The 26,085-nt window shown below is 37.7% G+C and overlaps 1 protein-coding gene and 1 pseudogene across 1 annotated transcript in view; both read left to right on the forward strand.

Moving 5' to 3' along the window:
• The first annotated feature begins 532 nt into the window (after positions 1-532).
• On the forward strand, positions 533-1,036 carry LOC112322926 (chromatin complexes subunit BAP18 pseudogene; annotated as a pseudogene).
• Positions 1,037-11,426: 10,390 nt separating this feature from the next.
• Positions 11,427-26,085, forward strand: part of THOC1 (THO complex subunit 1) — a 50,305-nt gene continuing 35,646 nt past the window's right edge. Inside the window, exons 1-7 of the mRNA XM_024580583.3 lie at positions 11,427-11,508; positions 13,613-13,686; positions 13,780-13,840; positions 15,049-15,115; positions 18,509-18,627; positions 19,071-19,119; positions 19,789-19,884. Of these exons, the coding sequence (XP_024436351.1) occupies positions 11,455-11,508; positions 13,613-13,686; positions 13,780-13,840; positions 15,049-15,115; positions 18,509-18,627; positions 19,071-19,119; positions 19,789-19,884 (520 nt within the window). The 5' untranslated portion in view covers positions 11,427-11,454. The remainder of the gene's footprint in view (positions 11,509-13,612; positions 13,687-13,779; positions 13,841-15,048; positions 15,116-18,508; positions 18,628-19,070; positions 19,120-19,788; positions 19,885-26,085) is intronic.

Below are 26,085 nucleotides of genomic sequence, written 5' to 3' on the forward strand. Positions count from 1 at the left end.
TAAACTATAACTGTAGTATCTTAATTGCTATTGTTATAAGTTTATATCTGGTAGGACAAATTTAATTTTTTCCAGTGTTGAGGTATAATTAACAAATAAATTATATATATTTAAGGTGTATGACGTAATGTTTTGATACACACACACACACATTGTGAAATAATTACCTCAAACTAATGAACATATCACCTCAGTTATTTTATTTGTGCATGATAACACTCAAGATCTTCTCTATTAGCAAATTTCAAGCACACATTATTATTTCAAGTATTATTAACTACAGTCACCATGCTGTGTAAGCTCTGGTCTTCTGGACTTACTTTGTACCCTCTGACATATCTCCACATCTCCCCTATCCCCTACAACCACCATTCTGCTCTGCCCTTACGAGTTCAGCTTCTTAAATTCCATATATACATGAAATCATACAGTATTTGTCTTTCTGTGTCTGGCTTATTTCATCCAGTGAGATGTCATCCACAGCTCAGGTGGTGGTGGCAACAGCGGCTCTCTACCCGAGGCACACGGGGCCATGACGTCCACAAAGGTCAGCAAAATCTCCGCTGCAGGAGCCCTATTCAGGAAGCTTGGGGAGCTAATGATGCAGCTGCATCTTGTGGCCGACTGTTCCCCTGTGGGTGCCAAGTGGACAGAGACGGAGGTACAGATGCTGAGGGCTGCTATAAAGCAGTTTGGGGACGACCTTAATCACATCAGCTGTATCATCAAGGAATGACACTGGCTCAGATAAAGGCCACTGTGAAGCGCTAAGTATATGAAGACTCTGGTGTCCCCTTTCCACCTGAGTCACCCAAGAAAGGGCCCAAGAAGGTGGTATCTGGTATCTTGTAGCCTCCTCCAACTGTCCCTCCACTAAGCAGTTCCACTGTCCCTGAGGCCAGGGGTCTCCCCATAAAGAAGCAGAAAGCTGACCGTAAGTGCTCTGAATGACTCCGATGCCAACAGTTACCTGGTGGATATTGAAGGGCTAGGAGAAACTCCTCCAACCAAGAAACTCAACTTCGACCAGTCCTGACCCTGGATTCTGGCCTTCTCGTGACCTCTGCTGTCTGGCTAAGCCTTGCACCTCTGACCCCTCTCAGTGTTCACCCTGAAGCTGTGTATTACCTAGGATTCTGAGCAAGGCCTACATGAGAGAGGGTCAAAAGACTGCTGGGACTGTCCCCTTGCTATTCCTGTATAAGCATCTGCCCCGACCCCTTCGATTTGTACCTGATGGACATTTTTATACAGAAAACAATAAAGATTTCCCTCTCAAAAAAAGTCACCCTATTTTACCCATTTTGTCAAAATGGCAGAATTTCCTTTTTTAAGGCTAAATATTCTAGTGTGTGTACCTACAAGGTTTGTCCAGAGGGTTCCCAACTATGTATTATGAAAAATAGAGACATTTATTGAAGAAGATACAAGAAACATTGTACATAGGACAATGACACTTCAGCCCCCTTCAAAGTAGGCACCTTGGGACCCCATACAGTTCTTCCAATCGCCATAAGCCGCCCCGTTGTATTTTCCTGAGTCTCATCGATGGTCTGAAATCTCTTCCCTTTGAAAGGTGATTAGTTTTGGGAGAAGCCAGAAGTCGTAGGGCACCAAATCTGGGCTGCAGGGGGCCTGAGTCACCTGGGTGATTTGATGTTTCACAAAAAAACTCTGCATGAGACATGATACATGAGAAAGCATGTTGTCGTGATGAAGCTGCCAATCACCAGTTGCCCATAGCTGCAGCCTTCTGAATCATCTGAATAGTTTCCATGGAGGAATGTTCAAGCTTAACACAAAATTTGATGCAGATTCTTTGCTCTACTCTCTCAGTCGTTTTGAATGTGACAGCCACACAGTACACATGCTCATTCAAAGGCATCCACAACCCCCACTGACTAGTACAGTGAAGTCGTCATTGTTCACACATGTGCATTCCAGTCCACTCTCCTTGGTTGCCACATTACATCGACATTGCGCAAACGGTTCCCATTATATTAACAACGGCTGGACTTTCTCCAGGCAGAGTATACACACATGCACACACATACACACACTTAAGTAGTGTGTGTATACACACACACACATATATATCTCACATTTACTTTATTCATTCATCCATCAATAGACACTTAGGTTGTATCCATATCTTGGCTATTGTGAATCTGCATCAATGAACCTGGGAGTACAGATCTCTTTGAGATAATGACTTCATTTTCGTTGAATATACATGGGTATACACACACACACACACACACACACACAGAGCTGGGGTTGCTTAGTCATATGGTAGTTCTGTTTTTAATTTTTTTGAGGAAGATTCATGCTGTTTTCCATAGTTCCTGCATCATTTTGCAGTCCCCCCAACAGTATACAAGGGTTCCGTTTTCTCCACATCCTCACAATTATCTTCTCTTTTTGATAAGAGCCATTCTAACAGGTGTGAGCTGATACCCCATTGTGGTTTTGATTTCCATTTAGCTGAAGACCAGTGATGTTGAATACCTTTTCATATACCTGTTGTTTATTGTACGCCTTCTTTAAAGAAATGTCTATGTAGGAACCTTGCTCATTCTTTAATTGGGTTATTTGGTTTTTTGTTATTGAGTTGCTGGAGTTCCTCATAACTTCTGGATATTAACCCCTTACCAGATGTATGCTTTGCAAAATTTTCTCCCATTCTATAGGTTCCCTCTTTTTTTTTAATTGATTTTTAGAGAAAGGGAGGAAAAGGGAGAAGACAGAGAGAAACACCAATTTGTTATTCCACTTAATTATGCATTCATTGGGTGCTTCTTGAATGCCCTAACTGGAGATTGAACCAGCAACCTTAGCATATTGGGGGACAATGCTCTAACCAATTGAGCTACTCTGCCAGGGTTTATAGGTTCTCTTTTAATTCTTTTGTTTCCTTTTCTGTGCATAAGTTTTTCAGGTTGATAAACTCCCACTTTTCTATTTTTGCTTTCATTACCTCTTTTCTAACTCTTGTTCTATAAACTGTATGTTTTTCTTATTTTCTCCAGTGATCTTGGAGGTGTATATATTATTCTAGGTTCTAGAAATGGGAGATCATTTATGTTTTAAAATATTTATGCTTATCATTTGTTTTAAAAAGCTATATACTTGAATCTGTAATTTTTAATTAGCTAAGACCCAATGAAACAGTTTATTTTAGCGCCCCCCCCCCCAAATAAGATTAAGAATTCAACCCTGGCTGGGTAGCTCAGTTGGTTAGAGCGTTGTCCTAATACACCAAGGTTGTGGGTTCAATCCTTGGTCAGGGCACATACAAGAATCAACCAATGAATACATAAATAAGTGGAACAATAAATCAATGTTTCACCCTCTGTCCTCTAAAATCAATCAATCAATAAAAAATTTAAGAAGTCAGCACATTTCCCTCCCTTATGTCATACACCTCTTGGCCCTGCTTCCCATTCTTTGGACCCACTTTTACTTTAGCCACTGCTATGACAGCCAAGTCCACGCACGTGAAACTGAAAGCATTTCACTTCAGCTGCATAATACATACATCTTTTGTTTTTCTGCCCCAGAGCTTCTCTAATATTGCATGGTGGCAAAGAACCCCTGTGGGAGTCCTCTATGTATTAATGCATGCGCACCAGCAATGTCCCCAAGTCAGCCTTTGATGAAGGGGGACTGGGTGTCAATGGATAAATGCTTTCCTCCTTTCTTTGAGCAAGTAATTTTGAGACACATTATATATATCTTCTCAAAAGATTCCAGTGAAATTGAGTTCTAGTCAAACTACAGCAGTGACCAATACTATGATGTACTTCTGCAATGGCTTTTCCTCCTCTGTTTCTCTTTCCCTAGTTCCACTGCTTCTTTGGATCATTTCTCAAATAAATTACCTGGACACAAGACTTTGACTCTATTTTGGGAGGTGACCCAGAGTAAAACACTCCTCTTCCATCCTTCTCTAAAATTTCCCAAGGTTGTTGACATTTGAGGTCTTAAGAGTCATCATTACTACAGAAAATAAATCGTATTTACCAGATCACTTCCAGTCATACATGATAGGCTCATATTAATGTCTACAGCCACTAAATTCACCCCTCACCTAAGAGGAGGTATGCCCGTTACTGTCCTGTGCATGCAAAGAAAGATCCACCACTGCTCAGAGGTAAAATCCAACTAGAGACTTCATCTGGCTTATAGGAAGTAGTAGAGGTGTGCAAAACCGCTCCGGGGTGTCCAGCCTGCAGCCTGCGGGCCACGTGCAGCCCAGGATGGCTGTGAATGCAATCCAACACAAAATCGTAAATTTACTTAAAACTTTATATGAGATTTTTTTTTGTGATTATGTGTCACAGTGTATTTAACATGTGGCCCAAGACAACTCTTCTTCTTCTAGTGTGGCAGAGAAATGCAAAAAGGGTGGACACCCCTGAGGGACCATAATCTCCAGCACAATGAATCATTTGAAAGTCAACCCACTCCATTCAGAACTTCATAGGGGTAGCCCAGCCTCCTCTTTCTGACATTGAGAAATGAAAAGGAAACTAAACAATAACTCACAAAATTGTAGATGAAACCCACCTCAACTCCTGCACTAATTGGAACACTTTGACAGTAAATGAATGAAATCCAACACCAAATAGTATTAAGCGACCATAAAAGGGATTTAATAGTTCATGTAACTTAGAGCATAAGAGCTGTCATCTGACATGGAAAAGCCAAGCTCAAAATAATTTGCAATTAATCTCCCTTCCCACCACCTTCCCATCTCTCTCCCTACATCTCTCCTCCCCACTGAACATCTTTCTGTTACTCTCTTTTCTTTGCCTATAGCCCATCTTTCAGCTGTTTCTGTGGGTTGGCCTCATTTTCTCTTTGTATAGATTGGTGTTCTCCAAGCAGTAGGGAAGATGGCATCACTAGCTCAACTTTCACCACAGCTCCTGAAGTAACAGAAAATTGTACAGAACCAATGGATTCTATCCTATTGGCTGCTCAGCATCCAAATACCCTTTCCAGTAGGAGGGAATTCCCAAAACAGGGCTCTGCAGCTCACCACAGAAGCTGAAAGAGGAAGGATGGGCATAACTTTCCTTGTTCTCTGCAAGCCAGGGCACAAACACAAGACTTGAGTGTAGCCACTCAGTTACTCCCAGTCAACACCTTGAATCTAGAGGAAAAAGTGCACAAGTCTGAAAGCTGGAAATGGTGCAGGACAGCTGCAGCAGCATGTTGTGGTGGTGCGTGTTCAGTGATGTGGTGGCAAGTGTCCTGGGGCCACAGAATCCAGGAGTAGAGCCAAACCATTAAAGATGATGTCAGTGGGGACATCTTAAGGGTGAAACTATGTCATGCTTCTATTTATCTAAAGCTTTATCTCCAGCCTTCCACTTGGTTATATGAATTTCCTGATACCCTCCCAATAATTTTTTACATCTCAAAACTCTAACCAAAGTAGGTTTATCTTGTTTGTAAAGACGAATTCTGACAAGTACAGCAGCCATATTTTCCAGCTGCAAAAAAAAAAAAAAAAGTCAGAGACTTACTGCTGGCCAGGTCTGGTCATATGCCCACAACTGTTTTTGCCTATTACAAGAACAGGGTGAAAAGGGGTGGGAATGGCGAGTGAGGAATGGGAAATGTGCTGAGCGTCCCCTGCAATAACTATTAGGACTGAACAATCTTAACCTTTATTTATAAATATGAACACATAATGAAAAATCACCAGTCATATGAAGAAAATCAGATGCTCCACAGAGTGGAAGCAAGGTGACCAATAAAAGCAAATGTCTCTCCTCTGAAACGGTTTATGCAAAAAGTAGAGAACTTTTAAAAACAAACTTTGTGTTCCATGAGATTCCAGAAGACTGTAGTGTGCAGAAGAGAATGAAACTCTAGAGAATTGCAAAGTCCTGAAGAATCTGGCCCTGTTCTTTTCTACAACCTCTTTTTCCACTGCTCTCCATCTTTCTCACTATGGCCTTCTTTCAGTTCTCAAATGTGTTAACCTTTTCCCCTAACATAAGCCACTGCACATGCTGTTCCTTCTACCTGAAATGTTCCTTCTTGCCTTCCCCTGTCAAATCTCACCCTCACAAATATGTACCTAATTCCCTTCCCATCCTTTAAATTTTAACTTAAATATCACTTCCTGACCCTGGCAAAGTAGCTCAGTTGGTTACAGCATCGTCCTGATATGCTAAGGTTGCTAGTTTGATACCTGGTCAGGGCAGATATAAGGATCAACCAATGAATGCATAAATATTATAAGAGGAACAATAAACTGGTATCTCTCTCTGTCTCTCTCATATACACACACACACACAGATCAATAAATTATTTTGTTTTAAAATAGCACTTCCTCAGAGAGATCTTTGCTACCAGACAGGAACTTGTGGATGCAGAGAACAGACTGATGGTTGCTGTGTGGAAGGAGGGTTGGAGGATGGGGTGAAAAAGACAGAGGGGTTAGGAAGTGCAAATCGGCAGTTATGAAGTATTTACAAGGATGTAAACTGCAGCATAGGGAATATGGCTAATAGTGTTGTAATAACTATGTGTGGTGCCAGTTGAGAGCTATGCTTGTTGGGAGGATCACTTTGCAAATTATATAAATGTGTAACCATTGTGCTATACACCTTGAACTAATATGGTGTTGAATGTCAGCTGTAATTGGAATAAATAAATAAATACTTCCTAAGTATGCTCTAACACAGTCTCTTATTCCTTTGATTTTGAATGACCTTGGATCTTAGTTACTTAAGCACTGTTCACCTCAGGCTCTTCTGAAAACTGGGAATAAAAAGTACCTACCCTATAAGGTTGCTGGGAAGATTAAATGAGTTCATACACGTAAAGCACTTAGAATTCAAGCACACAACAACATTCAATAGATGTTAGCTATTATTTCAATCATAGCATTTATCACATAATAAAATTCTTTTGTTTTTATCTATTTAAAAAAAATATGCTCTCCCACAGAGTAAAAGCTGCATGAGAGTAGTAACTCTTCTGTTTTGTTCACAGTGCCGGGTTTATATATATTTATTGAGAATAAACAAACCAAGAAAATATTTTCTGAAAATGAATGAATAGCAATACCATAGGACAGTGTGGTGGCCATGAAAATGCTCCATTCAGATCTTTTGCTGTGGGCAGCACAACTGACTGACAGCGCAGCTACTGCCTCTGGATCAACCACATTTGCACAGAGCCAGGCTTTCTAAGGCTGCTTCTAGTTGACATCTGAGCATGGCAGACATAGTAGACCCGTTCTGGCAAACTATAATATTCTTCCAGCCAGGAGATTTGACTGAGGACTGCCCATAGGCAAAGCCAAACCTTTGTTGGTGCTGTGTTTCACTTAAACTTCCTACCTAACCATCCTGTCTTGCCCTGCGGTCTGCAAGCTCTCCCTGCCTACCCCCGCTCCCTCCATAATAAATCTCTTGCACATCGAACCCTAACAGTTGATGTCTGCTTCTCAGTATATCCAAACTAACACAATCAGGATCTCCAGAAATAAACCTTGAGGTGAGAATTTGTGAGCAAATGATTTATTAAGGTGATCTCAAAAGAAACCAGAAAGGGGTAGAGAGAAACAGAACAGGAAGTGAGAACAAGCCAAGCAATGGTACAATTTCAGGCAAAATCTCTGCCTAATCCTGCAGGGAAGCTACACTTATCAGAGCAAGAAATCATCCACTATTTTATTTCTCACCTTGAACTGTGCTTATCTATGTTTTCCAACTAAGCTCATCAGACAGGATTTTACCATATATACTAGATAGTGATATTATATACAGTACTTAGAATTTTATAAAATAATAATACTGCATATATGATCCAATATTGTGCCTATGACTGGCAGATAATAAGTCCTCAATAAATATGTATTAAATGAATAATAAAATATTAATATAAAGTGCTTGAAAAATGCCACCACTCTATAAAAATACAGACCTACAGTTTTCACATAATTCCTCTTTTTCAACAAAAATACTCACAAAGTATCATTGCTCTCCCATTATTATTCACCCAAGTTCCATTCCTTTCCCTATGAAAAAGTCTCATTCTTTTTGCTCAGCTTTTACTCTCAAACATGAGTTCCTTGTCCATGTAATTCTTTCAATCCATTCAAATTACAGAGACATAGAGAAAGGAAAAGATGACAAAGGCCCAGAACCTGAACCAGCAAAAGCTGCAATCCAATATCCTAATGTGGTTGACTGGTGAGCTTGAAACAAAACGTTTCTTTTAGCGAGGGCTAGAGGATAAAAACTAGACCAAAAGCAGACTAAGCTGCCCCATGGTCCACATCTGCTAGATACCACCACTCTGATGGTAACTTGAGTCCAACTAAGATCCCACCAAGAAAAAGAAGAGGAATAAACATGCAAATGCTTGGAACTGATCTAAACCATGGAGCCTAGCATTTCCCAAGGAGGGTATTTCCTAACAAAGAGACAGTGCCTGGTCCATCTTACCTTTACTAGCACAGGAGGAAAAATAAGTGTGCAATAAATCTAAGTGAAGAGATTACTTGCTATTGGATGTCTGCCCTTTGATTGTTATTATTACATACTTTCAAAAAAAATCATAGTGTGTTACTGATGACAATATGATCCTTAACCTTATCCACCTGTATGAAAATAATTTATGAGACATTAACCAAGCCAATGAGTTAGTATAAATCCAAGAGTTAGACCAAATACAGGCTTTGGGATTAAAGCCAGGCTCAAATCCCGAATTAGCTTTTTCTAGCCATGTGACCTAGGAAAGAGAAGCCTGTTTCTTCACTGATCTATAACTATGTACAATGTTGTTATAAGGAGTAAAAGTAGTACAAGAAAAGTGTCTGGCTCATAGAAGGTTCTGACTAAAACTTAACCATTACACAACAGTATAACAAAATGTAAGGAGCATGGAATTTGGAATCAAAACCCATGGGTAGTCTCATTTTGCCATTTACCTGTATCAAGAACCCCACCTCTCCCCGCCTGCATCTTCAAGTGCATAATGGGCCTAACAGTTGTATTACCCACCTCAAAATATCACAGGATGAAATGAGGTATATGTTAAGTGCTGTGGGAATTATAAAGTATTTATTAAAGTGATCTAAATGCTAAAATATTTTTACTGTAATGATTCTTGATGGATGTCTTTTTTAAATGCATTACCTACTACTTCCGGGCTTTTTAAGGTCTCAATCTTAAGGTCTCAAATCATACTGGTATCTACACTATCTTTGCTCTTTTGAAGGTGTCTAGATCAGATTTTTTTGTTGTTCTTTTACTTTGGTAAAATATACATAAAATGTAGCATTTTATTCATTTTTCACCATTTTAAATGTACAATTCAGTGGCTTTCACATACATTCACATTGTTGTGCAATCATCATTGATATCCAACTCCAGAACTCTTTCCTCCCAAGCCAAAATCTATACCCACTAAACAGTAACATCCCATTATCCCTTGAAGATTGTTTTCCTATTGTTTCTTCACTCATCAGCAAAATAGTTCATTTCTCTCCTTCCCCCCAAATATACTGTCAGCTATAACTTGGTTGGAATCGTAAAAGCCATTTTTAAAACCATAATATTCTTTGGCTTCAAACATTAATACAATCTGGTTACAACCTGACTTTTCATCCCTCTTTTTGTTTAGAACTCAATATTAAACAGCTATCTTTCACTATGCTTTCTCCCTTCCACACCTCTGCTCATACCATTCTCTCCACTGGGAATGTCTTCCTATTCACCCCTTCCAGTCCTACCTATCTTTATTGGAATCCTTCTTGGTCCAGCTCATATCTGTCTTCTCCATGAAGGCTTTTTGACCACCTCATATGTTAATTTCTCCCCTTTGATGTCTTACAGCAGCTATTATCTAAATTATTTGTGATAGAAATTATATACATACTGTAATGGTTTCTTTCTTTTATGTCAACCAAACTAAGAGCTCCTCCAAACGGGAAATAAGCTTTATCATTTTGTTCATATACTTCTTATTCCTTCAACACATATTGTTCATTGTGTGCAACATACCCAACCAATGTTTGCTGAATAATAGAATTCTAAGTGACTGGGTTTTGACCAATGAGTCAATAAACTCCAACTTTTATGTTTGAATTTTTGCAAAATATAATTTTTTTCTCTCCCAAGTCTTAGTTGTGCTGTAGACAGTTAATACTCATTTGTAATATGATAGCCCTATTACAGCAAATACCTATTAAATTAGTTAATATCAGTTTGTTTGCCAACTTTGAAATTTATACAATCAAACTTGAATGATTCTACTGATTCTAAAAAAGTCTCCAATGCATCATTGTTCACAGTTCCCACTTACAGGCAACACTATACAGTTATCTTTTTGTCTTCCTGTATTTAGGTTGCATGCTAATGAAGCTTAGGTAAAGTACACCTAGCTTTCTTCTTTTAGGTACACGTGGAAGGGAAAGAACCAGCAGAAAATTCTTATGGTTGGGTCAATATATAAGTTCTTTCCCCATAGCATAATTTCAACTAAGAAAGTTACTGTTGGGGGGGGGGGTGGAGGGATGGAGAGAAAAGGCAAACAACTGTAATTGAATAACAATAAAAATTAAAAATAAAAGAAAGAAAGTTACTGCTACTTGGCTTCTCATTCGCCAAGTCTCTCCAATGAGAGGAGACAAGGGAGGAAAATGATGAGAAAGCGGGGTTTTGCAAGGGGTGCCTCTACACTGGACACGGAGCCACCAATTTTCCTGTCAGCGCAGAAAACTGCATTCCTCCTCGGTCTTTCTTTCTGTAGAGACCTATATATACCAGCAAAGTTAATTGACTCCAAAATATTAATAATAATCCTTAAAATGCCATATAAGCCACACATGCATTATTTTATTAGCGCTTTTCAGGAGCCCTGTGGCATAAGCATTATTTCGATTTCACAGAAGAGTGAATTGCTAATGAGCTACCTACAGGGTCCTTGAACTACGGGGCTGATGTGTAAATCCGGCGCTGACACTACTTCGGGGAGAATGATTGCGGTCCGGCAGCCCACGGCCACCAATTCCCCAGCCTGGAGCTTTCCCAGATACCCCACCTGCCTTGGATTCTCCGGCAGCGGTTACCTTCCCAAGCAGCCCATTGAGCCGTAACTAGCCCGGCTTCCCCAAACCCGGAAAACTACGTCGGTGCGCGTCTGGGCCTACGCCCGGCTCGGCAGCGCAGAGGTTAGAGGGCGCGGCCGCCATAGGTCGTCACCCCAAGTTACCCACGAACCCGGACCTGTCATTGTGTGGCTGACTCGGGTTTTTAAGGCCCACCTGAGGTCGGTCACTGCAGAAGCTCCCAATTGCCAGCCGCCCCGCCCCTTGGCTCACACGCCAATCCAGCCGTGTACGGAGCCGGTTATCTCGTTGCTTCCGGCTTTACGTCATCCGCCTGCGCCGCAGCGTGGTGGCGGGCACGCGCAGCCGAGAAGATGTCTCCGACGCCGCCGCTCTTCAGTTTACCCGAAGCGCGGTCGCGGTTTACGGTGAGCGGAAGGCGGGAGGGTGCAAGCTTGACCCGGCGCTACTTTTTGCCCTCCTCTCCCTGAAATTACTGGAATTTTGTCTTGGGGTAAAGAGGGCACAGAGGCGTGTACGCCTCAGCGTTGGCTTCTGACCCTGTCGAGGGCTGGGAGGTGGGAAAGGCGATTTACCTGCCTCTTCCGCGTGCCCTCTGCTCTCCGCCTCCACCATCCTGCCGGCGGGATTCAGGACCCCGCGTTCTGGGCGCCTGCGTGAGCGACTCACTGGTACAGCCCAGCTGCCCTGCATTGCGCGCTTAGCCGGACAGGTGTTTCCAGAACCGGAGGGAGCTACTGACAGGGGAGGGCCGGAGCGGTTTTAGCCCGGACAACTGGTTTCTGCCCCGCCTCCTTAATGCCTGGTGGTGGTTCGGCCGCGTCTTCACCACACCTTTAACCCTCCATATCTCACTCCTAAGAGTTCGATTAAAAGATCTTAAGTAGGAAAGGCAAACGGATCAGCTTGGGAAGGTTTGCGCGATGTCATCTTATTCTTAATCATTGGGGAAGAGTAGTTTTAGCGTTTGAGAAACACCTTGCAGAGCGTCTTCATGTTAGCTTATATAATCTTAGCAATGTTAAATAGGCTAAGTTTTATTATCCCTTGTAGATGAGATAGAAACTGAGACAATCGCTCCAAAATAATTGATTTACTAAAGTGTTTTGGGTTTTTTTTTTTACTTCAGACCCATTATTCTTATGTTGTTCATACATCCTCAGCATGAAGAACTCTGGTTTACTATATTTTTCTTTACCATTTACGTCAATTTTTAAAGTAATGATTCAACTACTCAGATATTTAACTGTGCGGATGTGTAGTTACTTATAGTGATGTCAGCGTGAAAATTCTGTGAAAGAAATTTGATTCTTTTTGGTAAGAATTTTTCTTGTGTGCATTTTTTTTTAACCATACAGTATGGGGTCTGTTTGTTTTTTACCAGATTATACCTGGTTTATGTCATCAGAATTATTTTCTTTCTGTGCACTTTGCTGTAGTCTAATCTCTGGTGATTTAAGATTCTGCTAAGAGTAATTGTGAGGAATATCCAAGATTATATTATCTTTGGAAAGGACCATTTAACTGAAGATCATCCTGCATAGTGCTTCTCCAGCTCCAGTTTGTGGTGGCATCACCTGGAGATGTTGTTAAATGTAAATCCTGATTCAGTAGATTTGGAGTGAGGCGTGAGTTTTTGCCTTTCTGACAAGTTTCCAGGTGGTGCCACTGCTGCTGCAGGTAGTAAGGATCTGCGACAACCCTCTTATTTAACTGATGAGGAAAATGAAGCCTTAAGGGATTTGCCCAAGATGACAGCCTATTCTTGGCAGAGTCAGGAATGTACATTTCCAGTATAAATCTAACTCCTGTGAGGTAATAAGATGACTTTTTAAGTGTATGTGAATTTTCACAGGATGAATGACTTTGCCATATGTTTGTCTTTCAATTACAACTACTTTCAGACGACCAGCAGGTATTTATTCAGTGTTTACTGTGTGTGAGGGACTGTGCTGAGCAACTGCCTAGAAGAAGTAGGACTTCAGATGGGTCCTGAAGAATGGATAGAATTTGTATGAACAGGTGGGAAGAATATCACGAATGTATGAATACACTAGAGTGAGCGTGGTAGAACATTATGGGGGAAAAAAAGACTAGACCTTAGTGCAGAGTATGTGTTAGAGGGAGTGGAAAATAAGATTGGATAGATCGAGTGTGATAATATTATCAAGGACCTTGTGAGGAGATACAAAACTTCAAACCCAAAATCTGTAAATAAAGAGCCATTGGAGACTTTTTTTAAGCAGTAGATTCTCACTGATGCAATATTTAAAGAGACGGTAGGAGGGAAATACATGAATGAAAAGGTCAAGCTAGGAAGCTCTTGCCAGGTTTAAAGTGATGAGGCTGTATCAGTAAGTGGTATTTGAATAAGAATTATTGATAGAGTGACTGATAGGAAATTTTTCAGTTACAAACATTTTTTAGTTAGACATACTATTAATGAAGAACTTTTTTTAGTAAATAATAAACAAAAATCTTCCCACTTATTTTCTATTTTTATTTTTCTAGAAGTCTACCAGAGAGGCCCTAAACAACAAAAATATCAAGCCATTGTTGAATACTTTCAGCCAGTTACCTGGCAGGTAAGGCATTGATATTCCTGAAATATGCTTGCCTGAATCTTCATACTTACCCTGAGCTATTTAAAAAATGCAGTTGTCTTTTGTTTTTAATAGTGAAAATGAAAAAAAATGTACCCTTGACCAAGCTTTCAGAGGTGTTCTAGAAGAAGAAATTGTAAGTATACTTTTATTTATTGGCAAATTAATAAATTGTTATTTTTTTAATTACTTTTATTCTTAAAATGAATGTTTAAATATGGTTACTTTTTCTAGTATGAGCTTGCTACTTTGTGAAAGCTGACTTGATCATAGTGTAGAAGTTATGTAATGATTAAGGATTTTGACAGCACAGGTGCAACTTAAGTGTTTGGTTTAATAAATGAAGAGAGCTCTCTCCAAGTGAATAGTATGAGAAAAGTTGATACAGGGTCTTCCTGAGCAACAACTAGAGTTTGACGTGGGCCCTCTCGCATTGCTGCATAAACAGTGTGACGCATCCTGCAGTAGCAAGAAAAGTCCAGTCTGAGGATGTGCAGCATGGGAACTGGGGTTCCATACTGTCATTTTCTTACGATATCCTTTCATCAACATAAAAATATAGCGCCTATTTCACTTCAGTAGACTAATTTAATCTAAATGTGAGAAATCTGAATTTATTTAACATTAGTGGGCACTCGAATGAAAGGAAAAATTTCAACAGTTTATTCTTGGTTAAGCGAAGGTTCGATCCCAATGAGGTAGATCTTATGTCTTTGGTGATAATGCAGTGCCGCCTTCTTTTGGGCAATTCTGCATCAAAATTCATTTTTTTCCTTTTCTTCACACCTATTCACTTAACCTGTTGTGAGGCATCAGGCAAGTTATTTTGCTTTTCTGGGCCTCAGTTTCATTTGTAAGAATACAAATACCATCCTTTCAAGGTTGTGTAAAATAACAGTTAGTGAATACTCAATAAATGCTGGCTTTTATAATGTTATGGAACCAAGGCACTACTTCCCTTCTATTAAAACCCTCCCTCAGACATACTGAAGCATCAGTACAGTTCATTCCCCTGGCCTTGCCTTTGCCCTGTCCATTGAGTTTTGGCCTCAAGATTTCTGTATTTGACTAGCTTACAGCCTTAATCATGCTAATGTAACTATTTTTCTAAGACCATTGGATTTTAAGTGAATTGCCTGCTTATTATTTATTTGATATACTTCTACAGTTAGTAACTATTATTATCCAGTTTCTGCATTTTCATCTTCAAAGCAATTTTATCTTCTGTGAGAAATATCTTTATTCCATTTTTGTGATAATTTTATGTCAGGGTATGTTTTTATTGTTATCAAGTTAGTCTGAACTCTGGCTACTAAATTAAATTGTTTTCTCCTCTATTGGTAGATAAATCATTCATCATGTGAAAACGTTTTAGCTATTATTTCTCTTGCTATTGGGGGAGTAACTGAAGGTAAGTATGGGTTGTCGTTAAATTTTTTTTAAGTGATCTTGGACATGATATGCTTTACTTAAAATTTATTCTCCTTGTACCTCTCTACCTATCTGATTTTGTTCATTTTTCAAGTTCTGCCTACCCTTTGCCAACAAGTTGTCCCAATTAAATTAGCTCACATTTATTTCTCATCTTTAATATACAGCACACAGTTTAGCACTTTCTTTGTTCTCCAGTTTTTTCATTTATTCAGTAAACATTTATTGAGCATCTACTATGTGCCTGGTACTAAGCTAAGACTTGGAGATTCATTGGTCAATAAAACATTTTTTGCCTATAAGGAGCCTAGTGGCTAATGGAGGAAAATAGACATGTAGATGTCTTACTGTGGCATAATTACTGCAGTTGAAGTAGGAATGCAATGTGGTTGAAGCACTCTGAACTTCAGGTTCTGAAGGAATCAGGAAGGTCTTAGAAAGAAAGCTGGGATATGAAGGATGATGTATTTGTGAGACAAAAACAATGGGAATAGCTGTATGTAAAGGCCAAATTTGGCATAGCTAAAGAACAATGTTGCAGAGAAGGAAAATGGTAAGGAAAGATACAGGAAGGGATAGATTAGTGTCATTTCTAACAGGCTTTGTATACCATGTTAAAGAGGAGCTATGGAGGAAGAGTTGTACTGGGAGAGACTACTGGCAGGAAAAAACTAGGTAGGGGACATTTAAAATGAGACAGTGGCAGGGGGATAGTTTTAAGAGATTTTTAAAAGGCATAGCGAGTGCACAGTGCCTAACATATAGTAGGAGCTGATTAAATATTTCCAGAGAGAAGCAATGCAAAAATAGCTCATTAGCACTCTTCTTTAGTTTGGTTAAAATACCCATTTGATTAAATGAAATACTTATGTGAAAAGCACCGTTTAATCTGTAAAGCATTATTCACATATTATTTTGATACTTATTCCTACAAAAACTGGAATATACAAGGTAAAAGAGGTCTTCCAGTGTAAGCTATTTTGTGAACTCAGCTTAATTCATAAATTCTGACTTTACACGTTAAACTTTTATATAAAATGCATATTCATTTAGCATATCTAAATGAGTTCTACAATGGAATGTTCCTCACTTAAATCCTGTCAGTTTGCAGCATCTGCTTAGTTCATTGATTACATTGATATGTTACTCTTATAGACTAATAATGTTTTTTAACACTTGAAGTTATACAAAGTCTGTAATTAGAACTTTTACTTTATTTGGGAAAGATGAGGACTCAACATTTTAGTTAAACTGTAAATAAATACTTAAATGCTTTTTTATTTTATTTTGATGGGAAATTCCTCCTTGAAAGAGAATAGTATTATTTATGTATGTGACATGTTTTCAGATCGTCCGTAACTGTTTTGTTAAATTCGATACAGCAGATACTTATTAAGCTTCTGTTCAGTGTCAGACACTTTACTGGTTGATAACATGCAAAAATGTTTACCCTTAGAAAGCTCACAGTTCACATTACAAAGATAAACAGGATATAATAAGTGCTATAACTTATGTACATTGTGCTTAATAGATGAGGTAGACTGCTCAAAGGTATAAGGGATTTTTTTAGATATGCTGTGTACTTTATGCTGCAAAAGATTAAGTAGGAATTTACCCCATGATAAAGAGGAGGAGGGCTATTTAATCATGGAAGCGTAAACATAGCAAGGTGTTTGGGAGCTGAGAAGCATGAACATAACAATGTGTTTGGGAACTGAAAAGAGGGTATCCGAGGTCAATGTTAAGATGAAGCAAAGAGGGCCATGCAGAGGCCAGGACACAGGTTGTGAAAGTTCTGGGGAATCATGCTATATAACTAAGCTCATCAGAATAACCTGTGATCTCTATTTTTAAATGGTTTCACTGAATCAGAATCTTTGGCAAAGAAATCTAGGTAATTTTAAGTTCTATAATTATCAAATGTGAGTTAACTAATGCCAAACTACACTGCAACTAAGGGCAAGGAGTATGCCTTTCAAATCTCTTGGCTGTACAGGGCATCAGTATGTCATCACGGTATCTAAGTATTAAGGGATTTTAGAAGTCATCTGTTCCAGTCTCATCTCTGACTTATCCTACCTGCCCTGTGTAATTCCCCTGGCAGGTGATCATTCAGCCTCTACACTCATTGATGGAGCTCACTATTTAATTTCTGTGAGATAGTTTTGATTATCAGATTTCCCTTGTATTGAGTTGAAATCTGCTGCTTTATGCCACCCACTGGTTCTAGGCAGTATCCCTTACATCACATTCCAGAAGTGATCTTACCAGTGCAGAGCAGAGCTGAAAATATTACTTTCTTTTCTTGGAAAGTAATAATATTAATGCAGTGTTTTGGGCATACAGTGCCCTTTAGATAGAGATAGATATATAGAGAGAGATATTTTCTGTTTTTTTACATGCCATGCTCAAGTGGCTACTTTTTCTTAAACACTTAACAAGTGTTAATAATTATTATCTTAAAATAGAAGGAAGAATGAGCAGGGAGATAAATGTGTTTTTAGCTAGTCTAAATGCCTTTTTCTTAAAATCTTTAAATTTATTGCTTTACTTTAATAATGTTGAATTTAGAAATAAACAACTTTTTACTTTACTGTTCTGTCTCCTTAAACAAATGCATCATAATAGTTGAAATCAGTATCAAACCTTGTTATCTTCTTGAAGATAATCTTTTCAAGTCTCAAATACAGTTTAGCAACATTATAGAACAGTTGCAAATGAGAAAAAGGGAAAATACTAGTCATAATTCCTCTACTTTGAAAACTAGTATTCCTTTTGATTTATGGTTTTAGTTTCTCTAATCTTTCTAAAATTTTATTGTCGTAACCATAATACACATACCATTTTGAGGCCTGCCTTTCTCACTTAATATATAATAAGCATTTTCCAAGTTATAGTCATCATAACCATCGTTTTTAATTGGCTGCATTATATTCTCTTGAATAGCTTAGTGGTGAAGAAAACAGACTGTGGAGCCAGACTGCCTGGGTTCGTATCCCAGCTCTACCACTACTGGCTCTATGATCTTGGGCAAGTTATTTAACTTCTCTGTGTCTCAGTTCTTCTATTCTCTAAACTGGAGATACATTATCAACCTCATAGGGTTAAATGTGTTAATATAAAGCACTTAGTGTGCCTGACATATAGTAAATGCTCTAGAAGTGTTATCAAGAATAATTATCATTATTGAGTGCACATACTAAAACTTAAGTATGTCCCGTTTGGGGACTCTTAGGTTCCTCCCATTTCATGTCTATTAAAGCCTTGTGATTGACAGAGTGTACCTTTAAGATATTTTTCAGAATGATTTTGCATGGGCTATTTTACTTGACAGTATTTTAAACTTTTAAATTGGCTTGTGCTCCACTTGAAGGTATTTGTACCGCTTCTACACCTTTTGTATTGTTGGGAGATGTTTTGGATTGTCTTCCTTTGGATCAGTGTGACACAATATTCACTTTTGTGGAAAAAAATGTTGCTACTTGGAAATCAGTAAGTGCCTTAGATTCTTTTTCTGCTGACATTATTTTTCTGTTGATCCAGAATTGTGAGGGTAGATTTTTTTTTTTTTTGCTTGTATTTCTGATATTGCTGATTGCCAAAAAGTTTGTCCATGTGAAAGAATTACTTATTCTGCTCTCTTGGGAGAAGAAAGATTCATGTATGGAGAAAAAGTTGAAGTACAAAATTTCACTTCGTAATTAACTTGAAAATGTACACTTTTACATGTTGAAACAGTTTCTTAGTATAATGTTTTATCTTATATACCTGAAAATATTTTCATTTCATTGCAAATGTTATTTGCCTGGTAAAAGTGAAAGTGGCATAGTAGATTCTCAATGCATATTAGTATTCTTTAATATTTTATCTCCTGTGACTTACTGAAGAGCACGCAGCAACTTCTGAACTATTGTAAAAATTTGTCTTAATTTCAGAATACATTCTATTCTGCTGGGAAAAATTATTTGCTCCGTATGTGCAATGGTAAGTAATTCAATGGTAAATGAGTGTTCTCTTTTTTTTAATGTAAATGTGGACAGAAAAGCATGCTGTTCACTTAACCATGAGTAAAAATAGTTTTTAAATAGATCAGTGTCTTCATTTTTAAATAAGATTGATTTATTAAAACTGATCATTGATTATGTTTTTTAGAGATATTATTCGAATTTATTTTTTAGGGAGAGGGGAAAGGAGGGGAGGGGCGGAGAGAAAGACATCAGTGTGTGAGAGAAACATCTGTTGGTTGCCTCTCGCACGCCCTCAACTGGGGACCTGGCCTACAATCCAGGCATGGGCCCTGACTGGGAATGGGACTGGCAACCTTTCGGTCCACAGGTCAGCATTCAATCCACTGAGCCACACCAGCCAGGGCAAAACTGATCATTGACTTTAAGTTAAACTGTTTCTGTTCTGTATGGCAACTAAATGAAAACCAAAAAAAGAAAATTGTAAAGTTTCTCTTGCCCATGCTAACCTTGTTTTATTGAATTATTTCTGGTTTTCTAGTAGTTTTTTTTGTCGTAGTAGTTTCTACCCCCATCTTGAGACGACAGCTGTAGGAAAATACTCTTAACAAACTGGTGAAAAAACTTGGGTATGATGTAAAAGAAGAATGATCTCTTCTGTGTAATCTTTATTTCCATATATTGTTAGATCTCTTAAGAAGATTATCAAAATCCCAGAATACAGTCTTCTGTGGACGAATTCAGCTCTTCTTGGCCAGGCTTTTTCCTTTATCTGAGAAATCAGGTAAGCTTTTTTACATCAAATGCTTTGCAGGAAAATCTTGTCCAGTTTTTAATGGATTAGAATGTCATGATAACAAGAAAATGTTTCTAAAAAGTTAAAAAATAGCATAGAAAATTGTCTTTTTATTTTCTTTTACTTGTAAACAATTATATTGGTCCTAATAATATAGGCAACCCTTAAATAAAGTCATTGATTGTTTAAGTTGAAAGCTTAATAATGTGCTGTTGAATCACACTGAAATATATAGATAAGAACCATCATTTTTATATCACTTTATATAATGTATGCCTATTTTTCTGTCAATTTTCTCCCTAAATCCTGCTGTTAGTCAAATGTACTTCCCTTCATTTCTCTTACCATTTTTCTTACTGTGAAATATAATACTCATATAGAAAAGTGCTTAAAATTATGGAGAATAGTTATGAAGCAAATAATATGTAACCACTATCCCAGTCCAGAAATGGAACATTGCCAGTTCTTTAGAGCCCTCCACAATCTGCTTAAATATGACAGATGTTAATATCTCTTTTCTTCATTCTTCCTTTCTTTAATATTAGGCCAGTGTACCACCTATTTCATATGTTGTAAGTGTTAAGTGAATTAAAATATTTGAAGAGCTTACAATAGCCTGCATCTGGTAAGACCTATAGTATATGTCAGCAGTTGTTGTTTTGTGCTTTCTTTTTGTTGTGCTAGATGTTGGGTTGTTTTTTCCCCACCCCCTGCTTACTTAATGTGGTCTGGATTAATTTAGATTTACCAATGTATTAATAATACCACTTATTATTTCTGACTTTCTATCTGTAGTCATTTTCTCCTTTACCCTTTTCTTTAGTGCAGATATGTATTTTATCTGAACATCTTTATATCTTCATTCTTGAATGGTTTCAGTAAAGACAAGATCCTGGGTTGGCACTAGATACAGGATTTTATTTCTTGGAAGATAATCATTACTCTCCTATCTTGCATTTTCTATAGACAAGTCAAATGTCAGTCTATTTTAAAGATAATCTAGATTTTGTTTCTCTACTTGCTTTTAGGATTTTCTTTTTTTTCTAGTTTTACTACTGTGTATAAAAGCAGTATGCATTGCTTATAAGCATGAATTGCTTTTTATTTATTATGCTTAAGATTTGTGGGTATCTCGAATCTGTGGATTGGTATCCTTAATCAAGTTTATAAGAATTTTAGCTGTGATTTCTTGAAATATTGTGTAGGACTCTTTTTCTTTTTTTTCTTTCTGGAACTCCAGTAAACATCCTTATACCTTCTCACTATATCCTGTGTCTCTTACACTTTCTATATTTTTCATCTTTTTGTGTATCACATTCTAAATAATTTCTTCAGAACTGTTTTTCAGTTCACTGCTTCTCTCTTCAGCTATGGATAATCTGCTAAATGAGTTCTTAATTTCACTTATTGTAGTTTTCATTTCTAGATGGTTTTTAAAATCTGCTTTGTCACTTTTTAGTTTCTTCTTCCCTGCTGGTATTTCCATATTTATTTTTTAGTTTTTAACCAGGGTAAACATTGTTATTTTTATTTTCTGTGTCTAATGATTCCAATACTTTAAGTCTTTGCTGGTCTGTCTCTAGTGTCTAATTTTACTGTTTCTCACTCATACTCATGAAGTTATCTGTGTGCGTGGTTAGTGTTTGATGTTATATTTGAAAAGATATTTGATGGAGTAATTTTGAGGCTTAGGATAGATACCCTTCACCAGATACAGATTTCATTACTTCTATAATGAAGGCACCTTTAGAAGGTGGCTACTGCTAGTCCAGGATTGCCTTAACTCAGCCCAGCTCAAGGTCTGCAGTTCTTTAGGTCATTGAGAAGACTTGGTGGTGGACTGCAGTTTGTTTTATCCATACTGATGATGGGGCCTACAAGTTCCCATCCTTGATTGAAGATGGTTGAGGTGGGATTTACTAGGTTCCCCACTTTCCTTGAGCCCAGACATGTACTTCTATATCCTGGCTTCAGGAAGCTGATAGCTGAGTTTTGCAACTGCATCTTCCTGTTTGGTGGATGTCCTCAAGGCAGGTGGCTTTGAAGGTTAAATGATGCATTGCTTATCTTTCTTTCCTTCTGGATTTTTGTGGGAAAAAATTTGGAAAAAAATCCAAATATTCATTACTATCTTGTCAGGTCTTCACTATTTTTAAGAAAATTTTTCTGTTTTATTGCCCAAAACAGTGCTATTAACATGGTTTATGATCTGTAAATATTTATAGAATTAATGTAATTTATCTTAAGTTTTTAATTGTCCTCAGTGGGAGGGTTAATACAAATTAATTAATTAGCCTTACATTACTGGAAACTTACCTTGTTTTATCACATTTTTTGAGCCACTTTATTTAGATGCGAATTCACATACCATACAAGTCACCATTTAAAGTCTACCATTCATTGTTTTTTAGTATATTCACAAGGTGGTTCTACTGATTCTAATTTAGAACATTTTTCCTTCTAAAAGGAACCTGTACTCATTAACTGTCAGTCCCAGTTACCTCCACCCATATCCTCTCCCCAAGTCTTAAACAACCATTAATCTCACTTTTGGTCTCCATAGATTTTCCTATTTTGGACATTTAAAAAATGAAATAATATAATATGTGGTCTTTTGTGACTGGGTTTTTTTTTAACTTAGCATAATATTTTCAAGGTTCATTTGCCTTATAGCATGTATCACTAATCCATTCCTTTTTACAGCTGAATAATAGTCTCTCTGTGGATATACCACGTTTTGTTTATCCATTCCTCAATTGGTATACATTTGGGTTGTTTCCACTTTTTGGCCGTTACCAATAAAGCTGCTGTAAACATTTGTGCACAGGTTTTTGTGCGTACACATGTTTTCATTTCTCTTGGGACTATACTTCAAGTGAATTGTTGGGTGATACAGTAACTCTGTTTTAATTTCTCCTTTATATATTTTTCTGATAGAATTTTACTCAGTCATATGGTAACTCTTAAAATTCTTGAGGAACAACCAAAGTGTTTTCCAAACAGGCTGTGTCATTTTATACTCCTATCATCAATGCACATGGGTTTCAGTTTCGCCACATCCTCACTGACATCGTTGTCTGGCTTTTTTATTATATTCTTCCAAAGGGGTATAAAGTGGTATCTCACTGTGGTTTTGATTTGCATTTTCTTAATGACTAAAGAGTTTAAGTGTGAGTTTCACATGCTTATTGGTTATTTGTATGTCTTCTTTAAAGAAATGTCTATTCAACTTCTTTGCCCATCTTAAAAATTGGGTTGTCTTTTTGTTAATTAGTTGTATGAGGTTTTTGGTTTTGGTTTTGTTTTATGTTTTTTGTCTTGTTCTGGATACAAGACCTGTATGAAATACACAATTTGCAAAGATTTTCTTTCATTCTGTGAAATGCCTTTTCATTTTCTCTACACTGTCTTTTGCTTTACAAAAGTTTTACGTTTTGATGAAGCTTGCTATGTCTTACTGTTTTTCCTTTTTTTTGCTTCTGTTCTTGGTGTCATATCTAAGAAACCGTTGCCTAACCTAACGTCATGAAGATTTACTCATATTTTTCTATAAGTTTTAGCTTGTACATTGAGATCTGTGATCCCTTTTTAGTTAATTCTTGTATATGGTATCAGGTAGGGATCCAGTTTCATTCTTTTATGGGGTAGAACAAAAGTAAGTTTACCGTTGTGAGTACATGAAACACAAAGGTTTTTTGTGTTTATTTTGTATTATAAAATTTTTATATTTAGGATTTGCCAACTGGACTCAGTTCAGATGATCCCAATTTTGTTACCGACATCCAAAGCGTCATAGTCTGGATGCATATTTTTCATGACCTTGACACTTTTGAAGACCACTGCTCAGATATTTTGTAGAATGCTCTTCAATTTAGGTTTTCCAGTATTTTCCCATAATCAGATTAAGGTTATGGATTTCGGGGAAGAAAACCACAGAGGTGATATGCCCTTCTTAGTGTAGCTTTTCAACATGATGTTTATGTGTCTTATTACTAGTGATATTACCCTTGATTCCATATTTCTCTGCTGCCAAGTCATTATTTTTCCATTTGTAATTAATATTTAGAGGGTAGATACTTTAAAGCTATGCGGATAACCTTTTTTTTTTCGTAGACCTTTGGTTCAGTTACACATATTCATCAGTGTCTCTTGCCTATATTGATTATTATTAGGTTGTCCTGGTGGTGATTTTCTGTTTCTTTCCTTCTACATTTAATAATTGGGTTTCTTCTATAAGAAAGAGTTGTGTCTTCTCGTTTATTTACTTATTAATTCAGTCATCTATTTCATTATGAACTCATGGGTATTTATTTTATTATCTGGATTATAATCCCATAGTATCATTATTTACTTTGTTACTCAAGTTGTTCTAGTTTTGCTCATTGGTAATTCTTTCAGGTTTCCCTGGTATAAAAAGATGATCTGGGCTTGTCTTGTATTTTCCCTGCTCTAGCTCTGGAATCACCCACTTCTCCAAAGAGCCTGATTTCTTGCATTTAAGAATGATACTTAGAAGCCAAAATATGCTAATATGCTCATTGCTGCTGGAATGTCACTGCTTTTAGGCCCTCTCAGTGGACAGAGTTAGGCAAGATATGTATGTGTACAAACGCACATACACATATACATCTGTATTTATTTCTGTATCTATCTGAAAGAGGTCCCTGGACCCAATTCCAGCATTGGGGTGGGGGTGGGGGGCAGCGGCTGCCCTATACCGACAAGCATTTGAAATCAACTCAGTTCTGACACTGTGTATGTACACAGAGATAACATCAGGTTCCACAGGTAAAGGACTCCGTCCCACAAGACCACCCTCCACTTCAGTGGCAGTTGCGAGACCAGATTTTTACCTGTGCCTCTCACCAACTTGGCTATAAATTAGAGATTCTCCACACCCCGCTCCTTGTGTTCAATTAATTTGCTATAATGGCTCACAGAATTCAGGAAAACCCATTTACTTATTAGATTACTAATTTATCAAAGAGGATGTTAAAAGAATACCAATCAACAACCAGATGAAGAAATAACATAGGGTGAGGTCTCGAACAAAGACCTCTGTCCCCTTGGAGCTTGGTGCTCAGCATGGTACCACATGGAAGCACTCTGGCTTCCCAACTTGAAAGCTCAAAAAAAAGAGGGCAGTGAGCTGTCCTTTTGGGGGGTTTATTGAGGCTTCATTACATTGTCATGATTGACTAAGTCATTGGCCATTGGTGATTGGTGCCATGTCAAGCCCTTCTTCCCTCCCCAGAAATCAGGATGTAGGACTCAAAGTTCCAATCCTCTACCCATCTGGTTAGCTCTACTGGCAAACAACCCCCACCCTTGGGTAGGGTCCAAAAGTTACCCCTTTAACATAACAAGAGACACCACTGTTGCTCTCATGGCTTAGAAAATCCCAAAGGGTTTGGGAACTGTAAAGCCAGGAACTGTGGATGAAGACCAAATATACCTGAGACATACATTTTGGTCATCAGAATGACGAAATATATATATTTCTTATAAATCACAGTATCACACCATTTCTCTATATTTTTAAATAATCCACAACAAAAACCATGAGATCATACTAATATTCTGAGTGTATTTAGCACCAGTAGACCTGCTTATTTATAACTTCTTTTTCTGACAGTAAGAAACCTGGCTCTCAATAATGACAGTATATTTCCCATAAATATTGTTACACACTCTCATTTCTTGATTATACAATTTTTATTGGTGATTCAGCAAAATTGTAAATTACTACATATTGTATTATATAAAATTATTTCAAAATATTCATGAATAATTAAGATCAACTATATTGTATGTAGAATTCTGTGTACTCTAAAGGGACCTTTAAGAAATGAGTTTTATTTTCATTTTATTTTTTTTAAGATTTTATTTATTTATTTTTAGAGAAAGGAGAAGGGAGGGAAAATGAGAGGGATAAAAGCATCAGCATATGAGAGAAACATTGATTGGGTTGCCTCTTGCACATGCCTCAGTTGGAGACTGGCTGGCAACCCAAGCATGTGCCCTAACCAGGATTCTAACCAGAGACCTGCTGCTTTGCAGGAGGACACTCAGCCAGCTGAGTTTTAGAAAGATTTGAAAATCCAAGTGTGGTGTTATTTCTGACTTGATCTTTTGTTTAATTATGGATTTACTATTTTATATGACAACAACATTATATTCTTAAGCAAG

Source organism: Desmodus rotundus, chromosome 10 (assembly GCF_022682495.2).
Source record: "Desmodus rotundus isolate HL8 chromosome 10, HLdesRot8A.1, whole genome shotgun sequence".
Taxonomy (NCBI): domain Eukaryota; kingdom Metazoa; phylum Chordata; class Mammalia; order Chiroptera; family Phyllostomidae; genus Desmodus; species Desmodus rotundus.